At 35.2% G+C, this 25885-nt stretch overlaps 1 protein-coding gene across 3 annotated transcripts in view; it reads right to left on the bottom strand.

The window, feature by feature from the left end:
• The window catches only part of SMAD4 (SMAD family member 4), a 68989-nt gene that overhangs the window by 31122 nt on the left and 11982 nt on the right, over window positions 1-25885 (bottom strand). For all 3 annotated transcript variants that reach the window (XR_005085214.2, XM_037165045.2, XM_053664179.1), the window contains exons 2-8: window positions 19794-20172; window positions 18774-18948; window positions 18318-18347; window positions 13668-13880; window positions 10626-10745; window positions 10415-10531; window positions 8916-8966 (exon numbers count right to left, since the gene is read on the bottom strand). Coding sequence is in view for 2 of the 3 variants with exons in the window: in XM_037165045.2 (XP_037020940.1) it covers window positions 8916-8966; window positions 10415-10531; window positions 10626-10745; window positions 13668-13880; window positions 18318-18347; window positions 18774-18948; window positions 19794-20042 (955 nt within the window). In the remaining variant the exon portion in view is untranslated. The remainder of the gene's footprint in view (window positions 1-8915; window positions 8967-10414; window positions 10532-10625; window positions 10746-13667; window positions 13881-18317; window positions 18348-18773; window positions 18949-19793; window positions 20173-25885) is intronic.

The following is a 25885-nucleotide window of genomic DNA, read 5'->3' as shown; positions in this document are numbered from 1 at the left end:
CTTTTATTTATTGGGAGTTTTTTTATTGCTGTTTCAATTTCATTAGGTGTAATCTGTCTGTTCAGACTCTCTGATTCTTCCTGATTTAGTTTTAGAAGACTGTATGTTTCTAAGACTTTATTATCATCCAGTTTGTTGGCATGTAACACATTTTGGGGTGTATAATGCACACCCACATTTTTGGCCCAAACTTTCAGGAAAAAAATTTTTCATTTTAATTTTTAATTCAATTATTTATTTATTTATATGTATGTACTTGTTTTCTTGTATTATAAAGGAATTTCATATTTTTAAATTTTATTTCTGTATTTTTAGAGAGGGGAAGGGAGGGAAACACCAATATGTAGTTGCCTCTTGCATGCCCCGCACTGAGGACCTGGCCTGAAACCTAGGCATGTGACCTGACTGAGAATAGAACCAGCAACCCTTTGCTTCACAGGCTGGCACTCAATCCACTGAGCCACACCAGCCAGGGCAAGGAATTTTAGCATTTATTTTTGAACATATTATGGTGTAAGAAATTTTATGTAACAAATTATTACAAAACATAAGAACAAACACAAGGTATTTCAGGTACTACCCAGGTATAATGCACACCTTTATTTTTCCCCTCTAAAATTTGGGCAAAAAAATAAATGCACATGATGCATGGTAAAAAACAGGTAGTTGGTTCATTATATTTTCTTACAATCTTTTGTGTCAGTTGTTATTTTATTTCTGATTTTATTTATTTGGGTCCTCTCTTTTTTCTTGATGAACCTGGTTAAAGGGTTATCAATCTTGTTTATCTTTCCAATGAACCAGCTCTTGGATTCATTGATCTTTTCTATCATTTTTTAGATTCTATTTCATTTATTTCTGCTCTGATTTTTATTATTTCCTTCTTTCTGCTCACTTTGGGCTTTTCTGTTGTTGTTTTTCAAGTTCTTTTAATTGTGAAATTAGATCATTTATTTGAGTTTTTTCTTATTTTTCGATACGCCTGGAATGCTATGAATTTCCCTCTGAGGACTGCTTTCCCTGTCTTTGTTGTTTTTCAGTGTTCTTGTGATTGATTTCTAGTTTCATAACATTCTGGTCAGAGAAGATGCTTGATATGATTTCAATATTAAATTTTCTGAGACTTGTTTTGTGTCCTAACACGTGGTCTATCATAGAAAATGCTCCATATGCACTTGAAATGTATGTATGTTCTGCTGGTTTGGTATGAAATGCTCCGAAGATATTAATTATATCCATTTGATCTAGTGTGTTGTTTAAGGCTACTATCTTCTTGTTGATTTTCTGTCTGGAAGATCTATCCATGGAAGTCAATGGTGTTAATATCCCCAACTATAACTGTATCTGTCGATCTCCCTTTATGTCCATCAAGATGTGCTTCGCATATTTAGGTGCTCCTATCCAGGGTATGTAAATGTTTACTAGGGTTATATCCTCTCGTCGGATTGTTCCTGTTATCATCATGTAGTGTCCTTCTTTGTCTCTTACTATAGCCTTGGTTTTAAAGTCTATTGTGTTGGACACAAGGACTGCTATGCCAGCTTTTTTTCCCCCTCTCCATTTGCATGAAATCTTTTTTTCCATCCCTTTACTTTTAGTCTGTGTGTATCCTTCAATCTAATATGGGTCTCTTAAAGGCAGTATATATATGGGACTTCTTTTCTTATCCATTCAGCCACCCTATGTCTCTTGGATGGAACATTTAAGCCACATACAGGCAGCCAAGTTGGAAAGGCATCCAAGTTGGAAAGGCATCCGAATTGTAAAGGAAGAAGTAGAACTGTCATTATTTGCAGATGACATGATAGTGTACATAGAGAACGCCACAGATTCACCAAGCAACTACTAGAATTGATTTAGTAGTAGGATACAAAATTAATATCCAGAAATCAGTTTCATTTTTACCTATCAGTAACAAACTAACAGAAAGAGAAATTAAGAAAACAACCCCATTCACAATTGCTACAAAAAGGAAAACTTCCTAGGAATAAACTTAACTAAGGATATAAAAATGCCTGTATTCATAGCAGAGTGGCGCAGCAGAAGTGTGCTGGGCCCATAAAAATGCCTGTACTCAGAATAATTACAAGACACTGAAGAAAGAAACAGAAGAAGATATAAATAAGTGGAAGCACACATACTGGGAATAGGCATAGACAGTTCATGGATAGGAAGGAAAGAGTTAACATCATTAAAATGTCCATACTATCCAAAGCAATCTACAGATTCAATGCAATTCCTATCAAGATTCCAATGATATATTTCACAGAACTAGTACAAATATTTCAAAAATTTACATGAAACCACAAAAGGCCCCACATAACAACAGTGATCCTGAAAAAAAAAAAAAGGATAAAGTTGAAGAAATCATGCTGTCTAATAGCAAACCATCCTATTAGGCCACAGTAATCAAAACTATTATGCTAGTACCACGCTTACACCAGCATGGTACTGGCATAAAAAGAGACACCAGAGACACCATATGTGGATGGAACAGAACAGAGAGACCAGAGATAAACTCATACCTTTATAGTTAATTAATACTCAACAAAGGAAACAAGCATATATAATGGGTTAAAGATAATTTATTCACTAAATGGTGTTGGGAAAACTAGACAGGTATGTGCAAAAAAATGAAACTAGACCACCTTCTAATACCACACACAAGAATTAATTAAAAATGGATCAAAGACTTAAATGTTAGACCCCAAACCGTAAAAACTGCAGAAGAAAACATAGGCAGCAAAATCTTGGACCTTGCTCATACCAATATTTTATCACACCTATCTCCTCAGGCAAAGAAAACAAAAGAAAAAATAAACAAGTGGGACTATATCAAACTAAAAAGTTTTTGCACAGCAAAATAAATCATCAACAAAATTAAAAAACCTGCAGGATGGGAGAGCATACTCATCAATACATCTGATAAGGAGCCAATACCCCAAATTTAGAAAGAACTTACAAAATTCAACACCAAAAACAAAGCCCTTCCCCACCAGGGGGTGCATGAGAGGCAACCACATATGGATGTTTCTCTCCCACTCTTTCTCCTTCCCTTCCCCTCTCTCTAAAAATAAATAAATAAAATAAAATTAAAAAAACCCACAAAGCCCAACTGAAAAATGGGCAAAGGACCTGAACAGACATTTCTTCAAAGAGGACATACTGATGGCCAACATACATGAAAAGATGGTCAACATCACTGATCGTCAGAGAAATGCAAATTAAAACCACAATGAGATACTACCTCGCACCTGTCAGAATGGCTATCATCAACAAATCAACAAACAAAGCTGGCAGTGATGTAGAGAAAGGGGAAGGAATCCTTTTGCACTGTTGGTGGGAATGCAGATTGGTAGAGCCACGGTGGAAAGCAGTATGGAGATACCTCAAAAATTTAAAATCATTACTTTTGACCCAGTGATCCCACTTATGGGAATATATCCAAAGAACCCAAAACACTAGTGTGAAAGAACATAAACATCCCTATGTTCATTGCAGCATTATTTATAATTGCCAAGATATGGAAGCAGCCCAAGTGTCCATCAGTAGATGAGTGGTTAACACAACTATGAGATATTTACACGACATAATACTACTCAGCCATAAAGAAAGAAAAAAATTTTACCCTTTGTGATAGTATATATGGACCTGGAGAACATTATGCTAAGTGAAATAAACCAGTCAGAGAAAGACAAGTACCATATGACTTCGCTCATATGGGAAATCTAATGAACAAATGGAACTAACACAGAAAATGAGCACAGACTCACAGATGGAGAGCAGGATAACAGCCGTGGGGTGAGGAGAAGGTGAGGAGACAGAGGGATTGAACAACAAGAAAAGAGGACTCATAGACACGGACAGCAGTGCAGTGACTGCTGATGAGAGAGGGGTATAAGGGGACTAAATGGTAATGGAAAAAAAACAAGTAAGATTAAATTTTTTTAAAAAACAAAAACAGAACCCATAAAAAAACAAATGAAATGGGTGACCTTTTCTAAACCTATTTTTCAACTAGTCGTCAAAGTCAAAGCACAGAAATCACCAAGTACAGGGCCTGTCCAAAATCTTTAACACCAACATAACATCTAATGCTAATTATATTCATCTTCTACAATTTATATTACCTATTTTCCTAAAACATTTATGCAATAATCTTCAAAAATTATTTCTCAAAATAGATTCACTACATATTATTGATTATTAATTATTTAAAATATTTTACATATTGAGAGGTATATGCATATTTCCTGTCTAAATGGATCTCAGTCTGCAGTAGAATATTTTAGCATTTCTTAATTACACCTTAAGGGACTGCATTAACCATATACCTAACACAAATACTTCATTTTGGTTTCTTTTCTATTTATTCATGAAACACAACAGCAGCCATGTAAACTAATAACTGTAATTTAGGGGTTAGTACTAGAGCAGGGGACACACAGGATCAGGAAAGGCTTCCCAACTGTGGTTCACTTAAGCTGGATCTGAAGTGTTCTCCATGTTCAGTAGATCAGGGAAGCATGGTACAGGCATCAAGCTACCTCCAGGGATTCTCACTTCCTGCTACTCACATCCTTGTGTAGTCCCCTCCCTATAACACAGAATTTGATGGAAATGATATAACTTTTGAGGCTAAGTCTGAAAGACACCAAGGCTGTCCCACTTTCTCTTGTCTCACTTTCTCAGATCACTCACTCTGGCAGAAGCTAGCTGTCATGTGAAAACATTCAAGAAGCTCTATAGAGAGGTCTACACAGAGAGAAAACTGCAGTTTCCTGCCAACCATAACACTAACTTGCCAGGTATTTTCAGTAAATCACCATGAGAGTGAACCCTCCAACTTCAGAAAAGCCTTCAAATGATGGCAACTCAAACCAACAACCTGACTGCAACTTCATGATCCTGTACCAGAGCAAACCAGCTAAGCCACTCCCAAACCCACAGAAATGAAATAAGATAAACTGTCATTGCTATTTCAATCTGCTAAATTTGGGGAGTAGTTTGTTGCAGAATAACAGATTTAATTTTATGCATATGTAGAGCATAAGACATATAAAAGGATAACAGCATGTGCAAAAAAAAGCACACAGGATGATACAGCCGAGCAAGCCTGGGTACAGAGCTCAGGATAGTTAAAGCACAAAGAGATGAGGCCAGCGAAGTAAGCAGAGACAAGGATCAGAGACTCTTTTTTTCCTTTTCTTTTTTGCCTAGGTAAGGAATCTGGACTTGATCCTGTAGCCAAGCAGTAAGCAGGAAAATCAATGCAAGATCTTTTTAACAGAGAAATAACAACTAGATCATAATTTTAAAAGAATACTTCCCTGGCTGGTATGGCTCAGTGGACTGAGTCCCAGCCTGTGAAACAAAGGGTGGCTGGTTTGATTCCCAGTCAGGGCACATGCCTGCGTTGCGGGCTAGGTCCCCAGTAGGGGGGCATATGAGAGGCAACCACACACTGATGTTTCTCTCCCTGTCTTTCTCCCTCCTTTCCCCCCTCTAAAAATAAATAAATAAAATCTTTAAAAAAATAAAAGAAATATTGAGTATAGTACAGATTAAATGGTAGAGAGGAGGGCAATATGACTAGAGGCTCTCTCAATAGGGAGATCAGTTAAGAGATTCTTTTAACATTTTAAGAGGAAAAATTAATGGTAGTGAGGTAAAACTGCTCTTGAGCCCATTAGCATTCACAGCCAAAGAGTTCACAGACATCTGGGTTCCAACTAGCTGACTATATTTAAGGTGTATGTGCAGAGTGGATCCCCTCACGCAACCACTTGGAAAGAAACCTTTCAAGATCATCCTCACCATTAAGTTACTTCCTACTCTGCTCAAAGACAGAGCTTTAATGCCCATGCAGGGTGCTACAGATGCATATACTTATAACCAGTTTATGCTATTCCCTAACTACCAGAAGCTATTAGGCCTTAACATCAGTTCTATCCTAAGAAGAATGAAATAAACCTATCATAAGGCCAAAAGCAACCACAGAATCTAAAATTGAGTCCAAATAACTAGCTAAATGCCACAACTCCCAACCCTACTCCACCATTTCATCCACGGTAGGTCTTTCTTCAGAGCCCTGATTATGGTCATTCCTGCAGATCACATTCCACTAAGACTTACAAAGATTGAGAACTACCCAGTGCCCTACGAAGTTGCCAGGGGCCACTAATGACTCTCAATGATGCTGCCTTAAAGCCAGCAAAAAGTCTCACTCGTAACATTCTAGATTTTCCCCTCTTATCACAATATATTTATTTACAAACAAAATTAAGATTCTGATACGATGATTTCAATTATATCATTTCAAATACAAGTAAAAACTGAACTACAAAACTAGATTAAGGATGCATCATCGTTTTCAAAGAGCAGAAAAACAGTATCCATAAAAGCAGGACAGTGGTTACCTCTGGGGAAAGGAGAGGAAAAGTTTTTGACTGAGACAAAATGCATGAGGTAGGAAGATTTCTGTTGGGGGGAGGGCAATAATTTTGTTTTCAATCTGGGTGATAATTCAATACAGGTGTTGTCTTTAACATTATTGATTAGACCTTATGTATACATGTTTTATGTACTTTTCTGTATGTTACATTTCTCAATAAAAATGTTGCCCTGGCTGGTGTGGCTCAGCAGATTGAGAGCTGGCCTGTGAACCACAGGGTTGCTGGTTTGGTTCCCAGTCAGGGCACACACCTGGGTTGCCAGCCAGGTCTCCAGTAGGGGGGGCACATGAAAGGCAACCACACATTGATGTTTCTCTCCCTCTCTTCCCCTATTAAAAATAAATAAATAAAACCTAAAAAAACTTTATAAAAAAGCGAGACCTGCTGACCCACAAAAATGTTTAAAACAACAAATACGCAAATAACATTGAGAGGATTAATTTTTTTAAATATTTTATTTATTTTTAGAGAGAGGGAAAGGAAAGGAGAAAGAGTGGGAGAGAAACATCAATGTGTGGTTGCCTCTCATGCGTCTACTACTGTGGACCTGGCCTGCAACCTAGGCACGTGCCCTGACTGGGAATCGAACCAGCGACTGACTCTTTGCTTCACAGGCCCATGCTCAATCCACTGAGCTACACCAGCCTGGGCTGGAGAGGATAATTTAACTGGTAAATGTATATGTTTAAAAAATGCTTCTGCCCCATTAGAATTATTCTCCTAATCAAAACAAGTATTACTTGCCTCCTAAGCCCTCACAAAGTTTATTAAACTATCACCATTTACTGCTGGTAAGCGTAGTAAAAGTGGTTTTTATACTCTAATGTGACCACTATAAAATAATTGGGCCTTCTGATCCAGAAATTCTTTCAATCTCTTCAACTAAAGTATAAGAGTTATAAGAAGCCCTGGCTGGTGTGGCTCAGTGGATTGAACACTGACCTGCAAAGCAAAGGGTTGCTGGTTCGATGCCTAGTCAGGCCACATGCCTGGGTTGCGGGCCAGGTCTTCAGTTGCAGGTGAGTGAGAGGCAACCACACATTAATGTTTCTGTCCCTCTCTTTTTCCCTCCCTTCCCCCTCTCTAAAAAGAAATAAATAAAATCCAAAAAAATAGAAGAGTTAAAGCATAAAGATGTCACTCTCAATATTTTGTTTAATAAACAGAAGAAAAAAATGGAACCAACATGAATAATAAATATCAAAACACTGTTTAAGAAAATTATGTAGATTTATTTGAGGAATTATAAGGTATCCTTTAAGTTGGTCATTTAACTACTATAGTCATATTTTTTAAAAAATCTTTATTGGAAACATATACTAAGATACTTACATACCAAATAAATACAGAGAATCTCCTTCAAAATAAAAAGCAAGGGTGTGAATGAAAAGTAGGTGAGGGGCCCTGGCTGTTGTGGCTCACAGCTGCTCCAATTGGTTGGAGCGTCATCCCTTAACTGAAAGGTTGCAGCTTCAATTCCCGGTCCGGGCACATACTATCCCCGGTCTGGGCACATAAAGAAGACAACCAATTGATGCTTCTCTCTTGCATGGATGTTTCTCTCTCTAAAAGTAATAAAAAACTTATCTAGGGTGAAAATTTAAAAAAACACAAAAACCTTATGGACCTTTGTCGTAGAGAACATTTAAAGGGGAAAAAGTACATAAGGGTATGAATAAAAAAGGACTGGCCATTAGTTATTAATAGCCACAACCAAGGGATGCGTACAGTGAAGGAGGGATTTCCCATACTAATATGGCATTTGGTATATGCTTAAAATTCTTATGATAAAACATTTTTTGAATTATGGTAAAAAGGTGATGAGTTGAAATTATATATTTATATCTTTTTATAGTTAAGAAAAAAAGAAATGAAGGGGTAGAAGGAAAACAAATCAAAATCCTATGTTTATGTTAAGAAAGAAGCCTTTGGTACTTTATTTCTAAACTTTGTTTTATTACTTCTATATTTTAAGAAGTTAATATTCAAACTATGAATTAGAAAATCTACTTAGCTATTTACTCTTTGAGCATAATTTAATCAGTCTCTAAGTTACAATTAGCCAGAGATTCCTGAACCTATCTTCTAAGACAGATATAGTGAATTATTTTTCTTTTCAGCATCTACTTCAGATCCTCCTCTAGCTTTTTAAGATACAATTTTACATCAGTTCTGTTTTGAAACCTAGTTTTCTTTTGCTGCATATTTATGTATTCATTGCTAAAACCAGTATTTTGGTACTTTATATCTTAACTGAAGATAATTTTCTTTTAGAGACAGTTAAAAAGAATCAAATATAAACAGTTTATGTGTGATTACACTGGTTACTAATTAATACCATAATGAGAACTGCACTTATCTAAACATTAAATTACTTTGTAATTATATTAAAGCCTGTGTATGTGTTTCTACCACCATAAAGAAAATCTAAATAGGGACTCAATTTGGAAATATACTTACCAGGATGATTGGAAATGGGAGGCTGGAATGCAAGCTCATTGTGAACTGGCCCTAAAGAAAACACAATAAAAATCCCAATTTTATTTATTAAAAGTCCACCAATGCTAAAATTTTTAACAATCCTTACTTAAAAGTAACTAACATACCTTAGGAGCAGCTTGGATCAGGCTTATGCAACGTTTGAGAACTTACAAGCTTAGTTTAGGTTATAATTATAGTAAGCAAATACTCCTGAATTAACCTTTGTAGATATTTAATAAGTAACATTTTAGTGCTATGTGCCAAGTGCTGTTAAGAAATTTACAACAGTTGTACATGCAAAATGTATTGTAAATTAAAAATAAATTATTCACATAACATATAATACAGCATAATTCATAATGTAATATGTAATAGTAATTCAAATCATTAGGTCCATTCTAAAATCAAGTGAGTATGGTTTATTTAATTAAGGATATGTCCATAATGAAATAATAGCTAACATATCCCAGAGATTATTATGTGTTAAGACACTGTGCTAAACATCTCACATGAATTATTACATTTACTTCTTACAACATTGAAATGGATACTACTATTATTAATCTTAAGGCTTAGAAGGATTAAAGAACTTGCTAATGGTCACACAGCCAGTAAAGGGTCCAAGTTCAGCACTCTTAACCACTATGCTGGCTCAGGCAGCCACTAAAAATTATATTCTCTTAAGACATGGAAAAATAGTAACACAACTGGAAAAACAACAGGATTAACAATATATACAGTAAGATCTCCTCCTCCCCCCTAATCTATATATACCCATTTCTATGACTGGAAGGAAAACATGCCGAAGTATTAAAAGTGGATCTCTCTGGGTCATAGAATTCTAGGTAATTTTTATTTTCTTATTTATACTTTCCTGTATTTTCCAAGTTCCTTTGGTACTATTAATCTTGTATTAGAGGAAAAACGACTCAATATATATGAAAGATTTGTACTCTTGATTTTACTATGCCAAATGAACAGTGTTCCTATGTGCCTGAACGACAAGCTATGTTCATCAGAAGGGTATCCCTCCCAATCATGCCTGCACAGAGTAATGAAGGATTCAACATCTGAATGTCTATGGTATGCTAAGTAACACAGTGAGGGAAACCTTGAGGTCTTGATACTCAAAGGGTTTCCATCAACTTAGGGTGGATATACACATACATATGAGATCTAAGAACATACACAAAGCAAACAAACAAATGAATGGAAATCAATGTGGTGTTAATGAAACATTAGCAAGAGAAAAATAAATGTATTTAGTAAACATCACTCCTCTAAAACAAAGGTATGAAAATATAATTATAAAAAAGAAATAATACTGTTTACAAAAAATAGTGAAAAACACTATTTAATAAAACTAAATTGTTAGATGAATAAAAGATATAAAAACAGTTTTTGAATTAAAAAAAAACAACAAAAAAAACCAAAGTCCTCAAAAAGAAAAAGCCCCTACAACAAAAACAAGAGCTTACAGTAATGTCCGGGATGGGGCGGCATAGGCGGGTGGTGCTGAAGATGGCCGTTTTGGTGGTGAGGCAAATTAGGTGTGTATGGTGCGGTCCTACTTCCAGTCCAGGTGGTAGTGCTGTCTAAAAATTAAGGCCCACATGGATTAATTTGCTTTTATAAAGTCTGCCTATTTTTTCTCATCTACTTAAAAGATTTTTAAAAGCATGTACATACTATGATGGTAAGTAGCTGGCTGCCCAGTAAATCCATTCTGCTGCTGTCCTGGCTGAGGCCCTGAAGCTATCTGCAACAGTCCTTCACTATGGCTGCCTGCCAGGATACTGGCGGGCTGACCTAGAGGAACAAGAAGACATTAATATGGTACACGTATAGATGCAATCCTATGGTTTTTTACAGCAAATGAAGGAGTAAATTATATCTGATAGTCACCACAAAAATGGGCAAAAAGTGGAACTCATTCATGGCCTATCAAATAAAAAATTCTCAAGTCCACTATAAAGGCAAAACTTGGAGAAGTACAAACTATTCTAACTTAAATAAGGTCTAGCTAATTTTAGTGGCCTATTTATTCACAATATTCTTCAAAATGCCAGCAAAATCCCAATTATCACAACTTCTTCAGAAGCACATCAGCTCACCCCAGCCCACTCCATCCAGCTCTGGACTTTTCTGATTAGGACTTCAAAAGTCCATTATTATCAGCTCTGATACCAGTAATAATATAATGCTACGGGTTGATAAAAGAAAAGAAAAGCAGGCAAATATATTAAATGGAATGTGATGGGTAAGGTGAGTAAATTAAAAAAACATTTTTTCAAGCTCCACTGTCCAGTTATATAGCATTTGCAAGTTGAAAAACAAAAAAACACTATCAGACTATCAGTCTACTTTGAAATTTTTTTCATGTGCTTTTAAAAACTGAGAATAACCTCTTACCAAGAACATTTCCTGTAAATCCTAAATTTACAGGAAATTACTTGCCCTCTCTGTATGTAACATAAAGGCCTAAGCCTCCTCTAGCTTTTATTCAAATCAAAACCATTCTGATATTGCTTACTGGCCTACATTTTTTAGGGTTTTTTTTTTTTAAGTGGAAAAAAACTTGATTTCTTCAAGCAAGCATTAATTAAGTCAATTGTTTATCTCATTTGGAAAGCACTGACATTTCATAATTGCTATCTGTTACTGGCATCATCTCGATTTTTTCTTATCTGAATGAGAGTATAATCAGAGAGAAGGGGAGTAAATGACCACTGCTCAAAGTATCAAGGAAAAGAACATTCCTCTCTCTACAAATCACATTTCCCTAAGGCTAAAAACTACAGAAAGTATTTAAATATTCCCCAAATTATTTCTTTTTAAAGATGATGTTTTTAGTAATTTCATTTCCTACTCACCCACCAAAATTTTTGCAAGATATCTTGTGGTTTTAATTTATAGATGTTTAGAAAGAAACTCTGAAGACACACGGGTGCCAAATGCACATAAACTGTGAAGGAGCCAAATGCAGTTATCTGTACTGAATACTTCCATCACACAATCTCAAGTACATATAATGAAATTAAATGATACAAGTAAATCAGCTCATGTAAAAGTCTTTCAATTCCTCTATTTTAATCCAATTTTTCTTAATTTCCTCCAAGTGACTATATATAAATAAGTATCAATATGCTTTTTGAGATGCAATGCAAAAAAATTTACAACAAACTCTAAAACCTAACCTAACTATTAGTCAATTATGAAAATATATCCAAAGACATCAAGACAAAAGTATGTGCATTTCATTCATATCACTTTTTCTAGTCTTCATAGGGAACAGGACAGTTAAAATGAAGTCAATTCTGCAGGTATCAGCAAAGGTGTGCAAATTCAACCTCAATATAGTATCAACAAAGGTTGGGTGACTGTGCTCTAGCACTAATAATCTATGCTGGAGATTAATTTATTCTCCATCACTACCCATTCTCTTTGTGAACAATATTACCCAAGTTAGTATGTAAAGAATAAACAGATAACAGAAGCACCAAGTGATTACGGGTCCAGGTTCTAAAGTAAGTGCTTAACTGACATGACCCTCTTAGAATATGTGAGACTATTCTCACATATTTTCACATAGAGACTACACCAGTCGATTTGGTAAGACTGTTATCTCATACAGCAAATCCAAATGATATTGCTTTGAAGAGGTGAAATGGATTTAAGAGTGGGAAAGTTGGCACACTTCACTCAAAAACCCAATTATGTAAATTAGTCCTCCATTTATTCCAAAGATCAAATTTCTAAACTGAATCTGATTTGATATTAAAGTAAACAGAATAATGTTCCCTTTGTTTAGCAGCTAACAAAGTATCAGTCCAGATCTATCAACACCTAGTGTTGCTGTGGGCTTATGTACAATATCCTTAGCAACCAGGTGCAAATAACATCATGCACATGCCAATACCCTGCTCTGTGATTAGTTTTAAAAAGCTACTCCATGCAGCAAATTGTCCAATATTTGGTGATTAGGAAATTTCCCAAATAAAAGTACTAACAGAACCAAGTCATTAATGCCTTGATCAGCCCCCCCAAGAAAAGCTGAACCTAAAAGCCCTGTGGCAGGAAAGATGGCCCCTCTATTATAGGAAAAACCTTTTTGATATTAGACTTATTTGAAAAAAAAATTCAAGTTAGATACATAGAATTAACTTTATTTTGAAATTGACTAAAATACTTAATGTTTATCTTGAGGGATATTAAGTTATAAACAAGTTTGTCAAGGTCCCTTCTACGTTTGCACAACAGGAGACTGAGAGTACTTATAAAGTAATATCCTGATAAATCAAAATAAAAACACTGATTAAAAGAAAGCTCACAATTCTACCTACACAGAGCTTTGTAAACACGTTGGTTTAAAATTACTTGTTAACCACTTAACTATTTCTCTAAAGTGTATCCGAAAGCTCAAGAGGCTTCTCACTTCTGCATGTAAGAGTAGACAAAGTACGAATTAGATTATTAATTTAAATCAATATTATAATCAAAGTCATTAAATTCCAAGTGACTACACATCAGCATAAAAATGTTTAAATAAACTATAAACCATTTTTTCCAGAGACTTCCAGATACTTCCAAAAAGTATCTATTTAATACCTGTTTACCAATGAAAGATATCACAGTACTTTTAATTCCTAGGAATTTTCCTCCAAGTGACTACATATAAATATTACAGTTAGGGAAATTCAGCTTGTGACTACATCTGATTCTCCAACTCACTTGTGGAAGCCACAGGAATGTTGGGAAAGTTGGTGGTGCTGGTGGCATTAGACTCAGATGGAGCTAACAGAGCCGGGGTGCTGTATGTCTCTGTCGATGCACGATTACTTGGTGGATGCTGAATGGTTTGAATAGAATGCCCTTCAGTGGATAATGATGGCTGTCCTTCAAAGTCATGAACATATTCATCTTTCACCAACATACTTGGTGGAGCTATATAGAAAATTAAACATATTTTAAGGAAAAAATCTTGTAAGCAATATAACAACACCTGAAAGCAACTACAATATAAATAACAGAATTTTTCCATAATATTTTTAAAGCATATTACTTTATCAGCAAAAGCTGTTTATTTAGAGGTAGTAGCATAGATATATTTTATAATAAATTTGAATGACTCCTTGAAATCTGAAGCTAGACTATATTCTAACAACTTCCAGCAATGGCTCTGAAGAGGTATTCCTCAGTTTGTTGATTAACCTGGAAACAATAATCACCTTAAATCCATGAGGTAGACAAAAACCAAATGGCTGGGAAAAGTATTTACCCAGATAAGAAGATCAAATTGAGACTGAGTACTTAGCTATCTCTTTTTGCTAATTTCACACACTGTAGAAGTATGAGTGGGATCTGATAACTATCCAATTCCAGGATCTAGAATTAGTGAAGTAACACAGTCTTTGAAAGTAAAATATACTGAATGTCCCTAAAGGGTTAAGAACCAGACAGAAAAATCCTAAATGTTACTATGTCAAACTGAAATTTCCTTCTAGAAAACCAACCAAATTTATCAAATGATGTTTGATAAATGTGTGACATGAAAAACTTAATAATCAACACCTTTCACCTCTGTGCTTACACATTAATAAGCAAAGCTAGACTGTAGCTGATGTAAATTAACACCTTTCCTTGAACAAACCAGGGAATAGGGTTTGTTGTGAGGAAAAAAGAAAACTGAAACTGTATTTACAATGTTAATTGCTCTCTACCCAGAATCTCCATACGTATTTGTTTTGGGACTACTGTTTTGGGGTTTGCTTTTATCTTCAGCAAAAACCACTTACTGCTTCTGAACTAACACTACCCCAGAATTTTACAGTCTGTTGAATTCTAATACTAGGTTCTTTTCTTAGAACAGCTGATTAATAAGTCCACAAAAATATTCTCTTTTCCATTAAGAATCAGCGTATTGAGCTCTTTATCTTTCCCTATGTCAACCTTTGAAAAAACCTTATGCATAAATACCAATTATTTGAGTGGCTATTTTTTTCATTAAACTGAGAATATTTCAACACAGCAAGAATAATCCATTGTTCAAATTTCTATGCACAATCTTTTGAAGGTTCTTTATGAATCCAGTCATGAAAACATTACTATTTTTAAGACACATAAATTTCACTCCCAAAAGTTTCTCTTTAGAAAAGTCTACAAAAACAGAAAGATAACCAAAAGGATGCTTAACACATCATTATATATCAGGGGGAAAAGAAAAAAAAGGACCCAACCACTCATCACTAATATTGACCAAATTTTAAATATATAAAGAAAAAATCACTTGGAGCATAAAGTGGTTATGGCTGTATTTATTCAATCTGTTCTTTAAATTACACTGTTCAACAAAGCTCTGTGATTTTCTTCATATAGATCCTGATGTCTCTATTTAATTTCTGGACATTTTAGGGTTTTTTTTTTTTTTTGCTGTTATAGTAACTAGGATCTTTTCACCTAGATATCAGTATTACTAACACACAAGGACAAAGCTATTGATTTCAGGACATAGTTCATTAAACCGATACTCACTGCACTCACTGCTTCTGCTTTTCTGTTGACCCTCCAGCTTAATATGCAATCATAACAACAGAATTCTGCTTTGAAAAAAGTATGCCTCATAACTTTTTCTTGCCCAATATGTTGCCTAAACTTTCCCAAAGGTAAGTTTGAGACTTCTACCAGTCTACGTGTCTGTAAATCCAGTAACTTAAAACATGTTTCTTAGGTAAAACTGTAGGCATCAACAAGACAGATGCCTGCTATATATTTTTGCCAAGAGACAAAAAGCAGATTACAAAACACTATTGTACAGTATGATCATATGCGTGTTTAAAAAATCGTACATTTTAAGTAACAAAGCAAGGTCCAGAAAAGTGCACAATATGCTTTTTGTGTAATAAAGGAGGGCAACAGTACATGTATTTCTGCATACAGAGACCCTGGAAAGAAACACCAGAAACTAATAAAAGTGATTACCTGAGGTGGGGGGGAATGGGGGCAAGGGTGGGAGCACTTCTGTTCACTGTATACCTTTTTATAGTATTTTGATTTATGGATCATGTATTGCCTATTCAAAAAAATAAAATTAAAAAAACATATAGTATATATTTTTAAAGTCTAGAAAAACAGACACCAAACTGTTAAGTATTTCTCTTTATGAATGACCATTTAATAAATTCATTCGCTAATAGAATATTTATTGAGCACCTATGTTCCAGGTACTGTTCTAGCACTTGGGATACATCAATAAACAAAAGAAAGATCTCTATCCTCATGGAGCTTACAGTATTCTATAGTATTTTTCTATCATTTAAATATCTAACAGTGAGCAAACATTACCCCAGCTCCTATTAGCTATCTAATCTTGGGCAAGTTCCAGTCTCTTAATCCTTGATAAAGCATGGATAATGTCACCTACCACGAAGGGCATTAGGAGAATGACGGCGAGATACTTGTAAATCACTTAGCTCAGTACCTGATACAAAATGAGCATATTTATGCACTTAGTGACAGCTATTATGATTTAACCATATTTTTAGAGCAGTCATACATGTATACAGTTATTGTAGAATGTTGGATGAAGAATGAGGAGTGTGCAGGAAACAGAAAAGCTGAAGCCACGGGGCTTGTCCCAGGTCTGTACTCTTTACCACCACCAGCAGGTAAGCCTCGTACAAGTCTGATGGGACTGTCGCTGTCTTATTTACTTTTTCTTTCCTCCTAGACTAGACTCCGAGCTCCCTAGGTAAAGAACACATACCTTCTTTGTCCTATTGTCCCTGGAACCTAACACAGTACCAGGCAATACATGCTCATTAAATATTTGTTAAAGTGAATATACAGGTGGATGTGGTCATGGAAAGCTTCATAGAGGAGATGAGACAGGCTGGAAATGATTACCACCACCACAATCCTAACTCAAAAGTGAAAGAATTAACCCATTGTATTAACTTTTAGTTACCTGGTCTTGTATTATTTCCTTGACCAAATCTAGAAAGAGCTGTGAAAAACACCTGTTGTTCTCTGAGGAAATAAGCCTTTGAGGCCAGCTTTTAAATACATACCACCTCTACAAGGCTGAAGACAGCCCCAGAGCCACTAAAGAGAGACTACTAACCCACACAATCCCGTCAATAACAGCAGTATTTTAGGGTAGGGAAGGAGTGTAATGACTCTTCAGAACTGGATCCCCTCACAACCACCGCCCTATGGAGATCTTGAGATAGTTACCACTATAGTCTCCTAAACCCCTAACAACCCCTGAGCTAAATGCTTTACTTCTCTGAAAACATGGATGGAGAATGGTGAAGATGGGAAGTGACATGACGTCAGTATCTGTGGTGACAGGGCTTTAACCAATCTCGCAGCTGCTCTTCCCAGACCACCACAACACCTTCCATTACCAACCCTTGCTGTCAGAAGCCTACTGACCACTAACAAGTACCAGAACTAGGCACTAGGACTAGGGTCTTCTTCTATTACTAGTGACATGAAACAAAAATAGAGAATAAAAACAAGTAGACTTCCATGTTCCTCCTAAATTTTCAGATACTTCTAACCTGCCTCTAAAATTCTGCAACAGAAGTGCTGAGCCACTAATTCCCTCCACAATAACAGCATACCTTTCTAAGATGATAGTGGCTCTTTATCAGTTTCTCTGAAAATTAATTAGTTCTTACAGAATTTCGAGTTTATCAACATGTTCTAAGTACCACAGCTAAAGTTTTGACAGATCTCTGTTTTTAAATATTACACTAAAAAATAAAAGAACACACACACCATTTGTTGCATTTCCCCACCTCCAAACACTTTCTCCTTTTTAAAATAGAATTAGATTCTCTGTGACCAGCATGCACTCTAACGTGCCTTTTGTTTTATCTACTCAAAATGTAACAAGACTAAAAAATATTAACATATGTACTTTTAGATCATTCTTAAAATTATCTATCATAAAAACTAAAATAAGTTAGATTGAAATGAAGAAAAATTAGAATACTGGTATCTTAAAAGTGTTATACATGATTCCAAATTACCAAACATTATAGGCACTTATACCCATTTAAACTAGCTCTGTAAGATTTTCTTCCAAAAAAAAACAGTTTTAACTAATTTAAAAAATATTCTTCCTTTATATGTTTTATGTTCTCCTGTCATATTTTTAGACTACTTTAGTTCATAAATAGTAGTTCAAATCCAAAGAGGCAACAGCTTATTTAATGGTTTTAAATGCTGATGCATGCACACACCCCCAAATCTACATTTACAAAGCGGTTTTTTCTTGTAAATGTTATCAATATCCACACAATTTCTAAGTGAATAAAAAATAGAGGGGAAAGAATAAAAGAAAACAGAGAAAGTTACAAGAAACAGATTACCTACCATTACTCTGCAGTGTTAATCCTGAGAGATCTTATTTTTTTAAAGGAGAAAAGAAAATGAAACATTAATCATTATCATGAAAATATTTTCCATTATATTTAAAATCACAGAACAGAAATATAAGCTATAGTCAAAATTTCATGAGCCATTTGAATTTAAGAATAGAAGTATAAATGCTATCTGACGATATGTGAAATATTTAATTCTATGTTTTCCATCTTATTTTTCAAAAATATTCTAAATGAGCAAAAATACCAACTATTTGGTTTTACCAGTCAAAATACAAGTTTGTGCCAAAGTTGAAATTTAAATATTTTTATTGCATTAAAAATGTCTGATTATTTAGCATTAGTTGCAGCCTTGGGCTTCTTCTAAATTTATAATTTAACTTAGAAAAATTAAAACACTAAGATCTTTTCCCTTTGTGCTTCCAAGGATAAAGGCAAATCTACTTACCAATTCCAGGTGATACAACTCGCTCGTAGTGATATGGATTCACACAGACACTATCACATTTTAAGTCAAACGCATACTGACAATATTTAACATGTTTTAGTTCATTTTTGTGAAGATCAGGCCACCTCCAGAGACGGGCATAGATCACATGAGGAAATCCTTTCCGACCTGCCACCTAGGAAAAATAAAGAACCACTTGTTAAGCATCACTTACACACTACACATTAACAAGACACTTCACACACATTCTGATCTAACTGTCAGAACCCTACAAGTCAGCACTATGACCCTCATGTCACAAACGAGGAAACTGCAGCTCGAAGTAACTTACTCAGCCATGGTCATTGCATAGTGGGCATAGGTGTGATTTCAAGGCCTGTGCTCAGGTTTTAAAAATGCAAAAAATGTATGAGTTTGTTCTAGAAATTATGCCTAAAATCTAGAAATAAAAATTTTTAATCCGAAGACTCAGGGTTTCTTTAAAAAATTTCAGCACAAATGTATTTGTAGTTCTACATGAAAAATGAGACTTGTTAAAATGAAAGGTAAAGAACATTTGTAAAATACGAGCTTTTTAACTCAAGTTTTAAAGTTAAGCTTGAATTCTAGATTTTTTTTTATATAAAAGTACCAAACATACAATATCAGAATTCTAAATTATACGAGAACCAAGTATAACTCAGGTTTTTTAAAATGTGCATATAATACCAAAAAGGAAAAAAAAGCTACAAGGATGAATACCAAAGTGCTAAAGGTGGGGATTTTCTTCTTTCATTTTTATGTTCCAAATTTCTACATTTAACTTTTAGGTCAGAACATTAAACAATTTAAAAAATATCTTTATTATATGGAATACACAGACTTCCATATGTTTCTATAATGTGTACTAGTACAGGATGTACAATATCTAAAGAGATGGAGAAAGGATTAAATTATCCCCCCAAAACTTCAGAGAAAACAAGAATTTTTTTTAAGTCTGCCACTACAAGAGATATAAGGAAACTTTAGCACCAAACTAACCTGAAGCCTTCCATCCAATGTTCTCTGAATGGTAACACATTTGCTAGGATGAGCTCCATTTGTAGTAATGGCTGTTATTAAAGAATCCAATTCATCTTTTTTCTCCTTCAGCTTCTTTACCAAACTTTCAATTGCTCTTTTTGCAAATGTTTCACTCTCTCCACCTTGTCTATGGCACATTAAACTATGTACAATGCTCAGACAGGCATCATTACTTGTTGGTGTATTCGTAATAGACATACTGTCCATTTGTTAAAGTTATTTCTTTTAAATCAAATATGTCTCCAACTTCCAGAGCAATTTTGATCTTTTGGAGGCAGTAAAAAATACTGGCTAATGTTGCAAGGAAAATTGCTAGACATGTGGTATTCAGGATAATCTAAAAAATAAATAAAGAAGACAGATATTAGAACACATTTTATAAAGTAGAGTCAATTACTTGGGAAAAAATGGCATTGCTCCAGTTAAGTCAAAGACTCAATGCTCATAATTAAAATTTGGTGCTTAGATTTTTAAATGACTTAAAATGTTGTTTTTGACATTCCAAAAATATTAAACCTAAGCCTTCTCGTTATAAAGGCATGCTCAATCAAGTCTTGTTGATTGTATTAGTCAACCTCAAGTAAAATCTTAGAACTTTAAAATACATATGAAGACCAGCACTTTAAAATATTCTTGATCAACTAGTTAAACCTCATAGTCTGTCACTAACACACATGAAAATTTCACTATCACTTAGTATTAAATGCTGTTTATCAGCACCACCCATCTTTGTTAAAAGAGGCTACTGACAACAGTAAAAAGTAACAATTTTCAAATGGGCATAGGATTCTAATATTCATTTCTACAAAGAATGGCCATAAAAAACATGAAAAAACACTCAGTACCATTAGTCATTAGATAAATGCAAATCAAAATCACAAGAAGATATCACATTATATCCACAAGCTGGATAAATTAAAAGGATGTACTGAGAAAGACAAATACCCTACGATTTCACTCATATGTGGAATGAATAAAATAAACAAAATAGACTCATAAATATAGAAAACAGATTGATAGCTGTTAGAGGGCTGGGGGGTTAGGGAGCTAGGTGAAAATGATGGAAGAATTAGACGTGGCTGGTGTTGCTCAGGCAACTGAGCGCCAGCCTGCAAAATGAAAAGTCACCAGTTCAATTTCCTGTCAGGGCCCAGGGGGAAATAAACATCTCACTAGAACAGAATAAAGAAATGAGAATTTTTTAAAAATGAGGAGAGGCTGACGAACCTTTGGGACAACTTTAAATGTTCCAACATCTGAATCATAGGGGTGCCAGATGGAGAAGAGGAAGAGCAAGAAGCTGAAAACTTATTTAAAAACATAATGAAAGAAAACTTCTCCAATCTGGCAAAGGAAATAGACTTCCAGGAATCCCAGAGAGTCCCAAAGAAGTTGTACCCAAAGAGGAACATACCAAGGCACATCATAATTACATTAGCCAAGATGAAAAAGGGGAGACTCTTGCTTTTATTATTTCATGGAGAGAGTATTTCCATGCTTATTTTTCATTTACTTTCTTTTGCTACTTACTTAGAATTTTTAAAAATCCCCCCCCCCCGCCCCGCATCAAAGAAATAAAACTCATGAGTCTACAGTAGAACCTGTTCCTCTTCTGGAAGACCTTTGTTTCTAAAGCATTAAGTCCATTCCATTAGTCAACACTAGGAAGCTTGGTAAAGCATCTTTGACCTTACTCTCTTTTGCACTACCCCCATATTTTCTCACAAAGTCACATGATTCTTTACCTTAGTCATTTCTATCAGTCCCCTCCTTTCTATTCTCCTCAATACTCTTGCAATTTGGGGGATCCTTAGAATGTATATCAATCACTTGGTATCTACCATATGTTCCCCATTATTGTTATCTGTTTTATACAGGTAAATGCCTGCCTTTGCAACTAATTATAAGGCCCATACAGAAAAGAAGCATTTTTTTCCTCAAATCTTTGAATATGTAGTACATGCATACCTTCAGTAAATGTTTTAAGGTACGCTTTTCAGATAACCAAAGATTACCTAAACAGGGAAGGAAGGGTTTGGAGTCAGAATCTGGATTAGAATCCTAGCCTGCACACTAAGTAGTTTGACAAATTAAGTTACTTAAACTCTCTGAATCAGGATCAAAAGAGGAATATATAAGAGCGCAAATGAGAAAATCTACAGTATAAAGTGCCTAGCACATAACGTTCAGTAAGAAGCAGCTATTATCTGAGTAATAAATGTTTGTTTTTAAAAAAATATTTTCCTAAAGCACATTATGCATTTTTCTGAAAACCTGTCAAAGAAAATCTAGGAGGGCAGGGGCTGAAGTAAACTACTCATCCAAGGACTCACAACTCAAAGGCATATAGGAAAATGAACAAAATGTGCCAGCTGTAAAGAAAAGTACTGAGAGGCGTATGGGTGCACGCTCATCTAAATGGGTAGCCATCATACGCTTCTGATGGAAGTGAATTTCAGAATGTTAGCCCACTGCTGCCAGATTTTCAGTGCTCATTTGTATGTAAAACCTCATTTTTAAGTATTAGCAATTCATTTGTGGGGAAAGGGAGGAAAGGAGAGGGAGAGAGGGATACCAATGTGTACACCAAACAAAACATACCAACTCAAATATTACCCAAGAGTACCACCAGTTTGAAATCTCTGAATATCAAGTCACAACAATTTTAATTTCTATACTGAAAGCTTTAGGGGGCAGGGATTGTACTTGTATTATCCATCATCATACACCCAATTCCTAGGACATGTAAGTGCTCCTTATTATCAAGTAAATGCATTTCTATATGTGCTTTCAAATTCTTTCTCATGCGATTTCTTTTGTGTAAAACATTCAGTCCCATTTTATCTACTTGGTAAGTCCTAGCCATCCTTCAAGTGCCGTTTAAATGTCTCATTTTTTTCCAAGACCATTCCCCAATACACCATCTCCTCTCCCCACAACCTGGAGAATTACTTCTCTGGTCTGTTTACTGTGTGTTCCCTGTATGTTCCTTGACTCCTCTCTCAAATTTAAAATACACCCCAATTAAAACATTATTTATTATTTGATTATGTATTTGTCTCACACTCTGTTGCCACAAATCCAGAAGTTCAAAAACACAGCAACACTTTCTCAACTTAAAAATTCCCAGGCAGCCCCAGTTGCTGTGGCTTAGTGGATTGAGTACCGGCCTGCAAACCAAAGGGTCACCGGATTGATCACCAGTGAGGGAACATGTTTGAGTTGTGGGCCAGGTCCCCACTGGGGGATGTGTGAGAGGCAACCACACATTGATGTTTCTCTCCCTCTCTTTCTCCTCCTTTCCCTTCTCTATAAAAATAAATAAGTAAAATCTTTTTTTATTTTTAAAAGATTTTATTTGTCTTTAAAGGGGAAGGGAAGGAGAGAAGGAGAGACTATCAATGTATGGTTGCCTCTCGTGGGTCCCCTGCTGGGAACTGGCCTGCAACCCAGGCAAGTGCCCTGACTGGGAATTGAACCACGATCCTCTGGTTCACAGGCCCGCACTCAATCCACTGAGCTACACCAGCCAGGGCTAAAATCTTTTGTAAAAATTCCAGGCAAATGCTTGTGGAATGACTACAGCTTTTTATTCTGTAGCATTTCCTTGCAACAAGTTTTGAAGAGTGCAAATACTTTGTTGAACTCATTTTTTATATTAAATTTCAAAAGACTGGTACCAATTTACAATGTAATTAAAGTGTGAGATAACTATTTCACCATAATCTCACCATCAGATATTATCGTTTCTAAAATTTAAGCAGTCTTTATGCCCAATGGCATCTCAAAAACGGTTTTAAATGGACATGTCTTTGAAAACTAATTAAAATATCCTTGCTTTCTTAAACAGGGCTTTGTCATATGTGTTTATCTTTGCTGTGTTCCTATGACTACAAGTACCTAAAATATTATTTAAAAGTTTTCTGTATAAAAAACAAGTATCAATAGGGGTATATAGATGTTTCCCTACATTAAAGAGTTCTACATTATAATTTTTTTAAAGAGTTGTATGTAATGATAGTAGAAAAGGGCACCAGACTGGTATAAATAAAATTTTATGTTCTAATTAAAGCTCTAGCAACATGACTGAAGTAAATTAGCATCTCTTTCCATTTTTTTATCTATAAAATGGGAACAATACATTTAGTTCCCATTTTATAGACTTGCTGTGGTAAGCAAATGCAACAGAGTACCAAAAAGCAATCTGGAACCACAAATTGACCCATCCAACAAACACTGTATCTACTCTGTGCAAATCACTACAGACACAAAACAAGTAGTGCATAATTAGAAAGTGGTTCTCAACTATATCAAACATCACATTTTGTAACAAATAATTTCTATCACCCTGTTAGGTATCTTGAAACAAAAACCTATTTACACGTATTTTTAAAATTTCAACAATACCCTAGTTGTTATATAAAGGAAAAGATTTATAAATATAAAACATGTATTTTATTAAAATGCCCTGGCATATTAACAAATTTAGAAAATATAATACAAATGGTAAATGCCTGCACTTATATGTAGAATCATCATAAATATGACAGCTGCAAATTCAAACCTTCCAATACAGGTGTGTTGTTTTGGCAATTCAAATAGCACAGTGGCACTGCAATTGATGACATAAATTTTCCAAACTGATGAACTCCTGATAAAGTTTCAAACAAAACAACTTCAATTATGAACCCAAATTATTTTATTTCTGAAAAAATGAGTACCTATTACATGGAATTATATGTTTCCTCCTACACGAATTTCTGGGGCATTTGAAAGTGTTGTGGGATGCAAGATAATTCTTCACAGTTATCTCCATCAAAACTCCCACTAATTTTCACAACATCCCTTAAGGAGCAGTTCTTACTCCTGTGAGAAGCACTGATCTAGAAGACCCAAATATATTACACTAAGTAACAGATGCTAAAAGAGGTAGTTGTTAAAGTGATTTGGGACTATAAATGAGAAAGCGTGGAAAGTCCACAGGTAAACTAAATCATAGCATGATGTAGCAGTGACAATCAACCCCCAAAATATCAACAGCATAAGTCACAGGTGTATTTTCTGCATAAACTGGGAGCTCTACTCCCTGTTACCTCTCAGTGATTAGGCCAACAAAGACTCCATCTCTACATGTGTCTTTAAGTGGTGGGGGAAGACACAGGATAATTCATGCACTATGTTTTAAAGGCTGACCATCCCTTCTGCTCATATTTGATTGGCCAAAGTCATATGGCCATGTCAGTAGTTCTTAACCAGAGCAACTTTGTCCCATAGGGGACATCTGGCAATGTCTGAAGACATTTTTGATTTTCACAATTGGAGTGGGGCAGTGGGAGGCAGAGCACTATTGACATCTAGAGGGTAAAGGCCAGGGCTACTGCCAAACATCCTTCAATACAGAGGACAGTTCCCCACAACAAAAATTTATCCAGCCCAAAATGTCAGTAGTGCCAAGTTTGAGAAACCCTGGACCATGCCTATTTTCAAGTGGGGGAGGGACACAGAGAAGTGCAATATTACTATGTGCCAAAAGAGACCCGTCGGATTATTGGTGGAACCATACCACATGTGAATAAGAATTTACCAGATTAAAGGAAAATCACAAGAAAAAGCAGAGGGATAAGAGTACAGATGTTTTGTCTACAGTAGGTTTATGATAGAAAAGGGGGGAGAAACAACAGCATTAGATATCCATTAGAAAAACTATAGTGAGAGGATAAAGAATAGCTTTTGAAAGTGGAACAGAAGTTAGGAGACAGTGATCAGAAGAGTGATAGGGCCTAGATTAGAGGCATGGGTGATGAAAACAAAGGAGGGACCAATGAAATATTTCTAGGTAGAACGTACCAGGTTTTAATCTACTAAGTATAAGGGATGAAAAGAAGGGTCACTCAAAAGATGTCCCATTTCCTAGATAAGTTAATTCAATGATGACAGAATAAAATTTAAGAAGTATGCTGTGTTTTAAAGCACTCAGTAGAGAAAAGCCTATCTGAAAGTTTCTAACATACAGGTAGGTATTAAAGTCACTATGACAGAACAAATAATTC

The sequence above is a fragment of the Artibeus jamaicensis genome, unplaced genomic scaffold (genome assembly GCF_021234435.1).
Source record: "Artibeus jamaicensis isolate MK-2021 breed Jamaican fruit bat unplaced genomic scaffold, CSHL_Jam_final contig_354, whole genome shotgun sequence".
NCBI lineage: Eukaryota > Metazoa > Chordata > Mammalia > Chiroptera > Phyllostomidae > Artibeus > Artibeus jamaicensis.
Note: the sequence above shows the minus strand (reverse complement) of the source record. Positions and strands in the feature narration are given on the sequence as shown.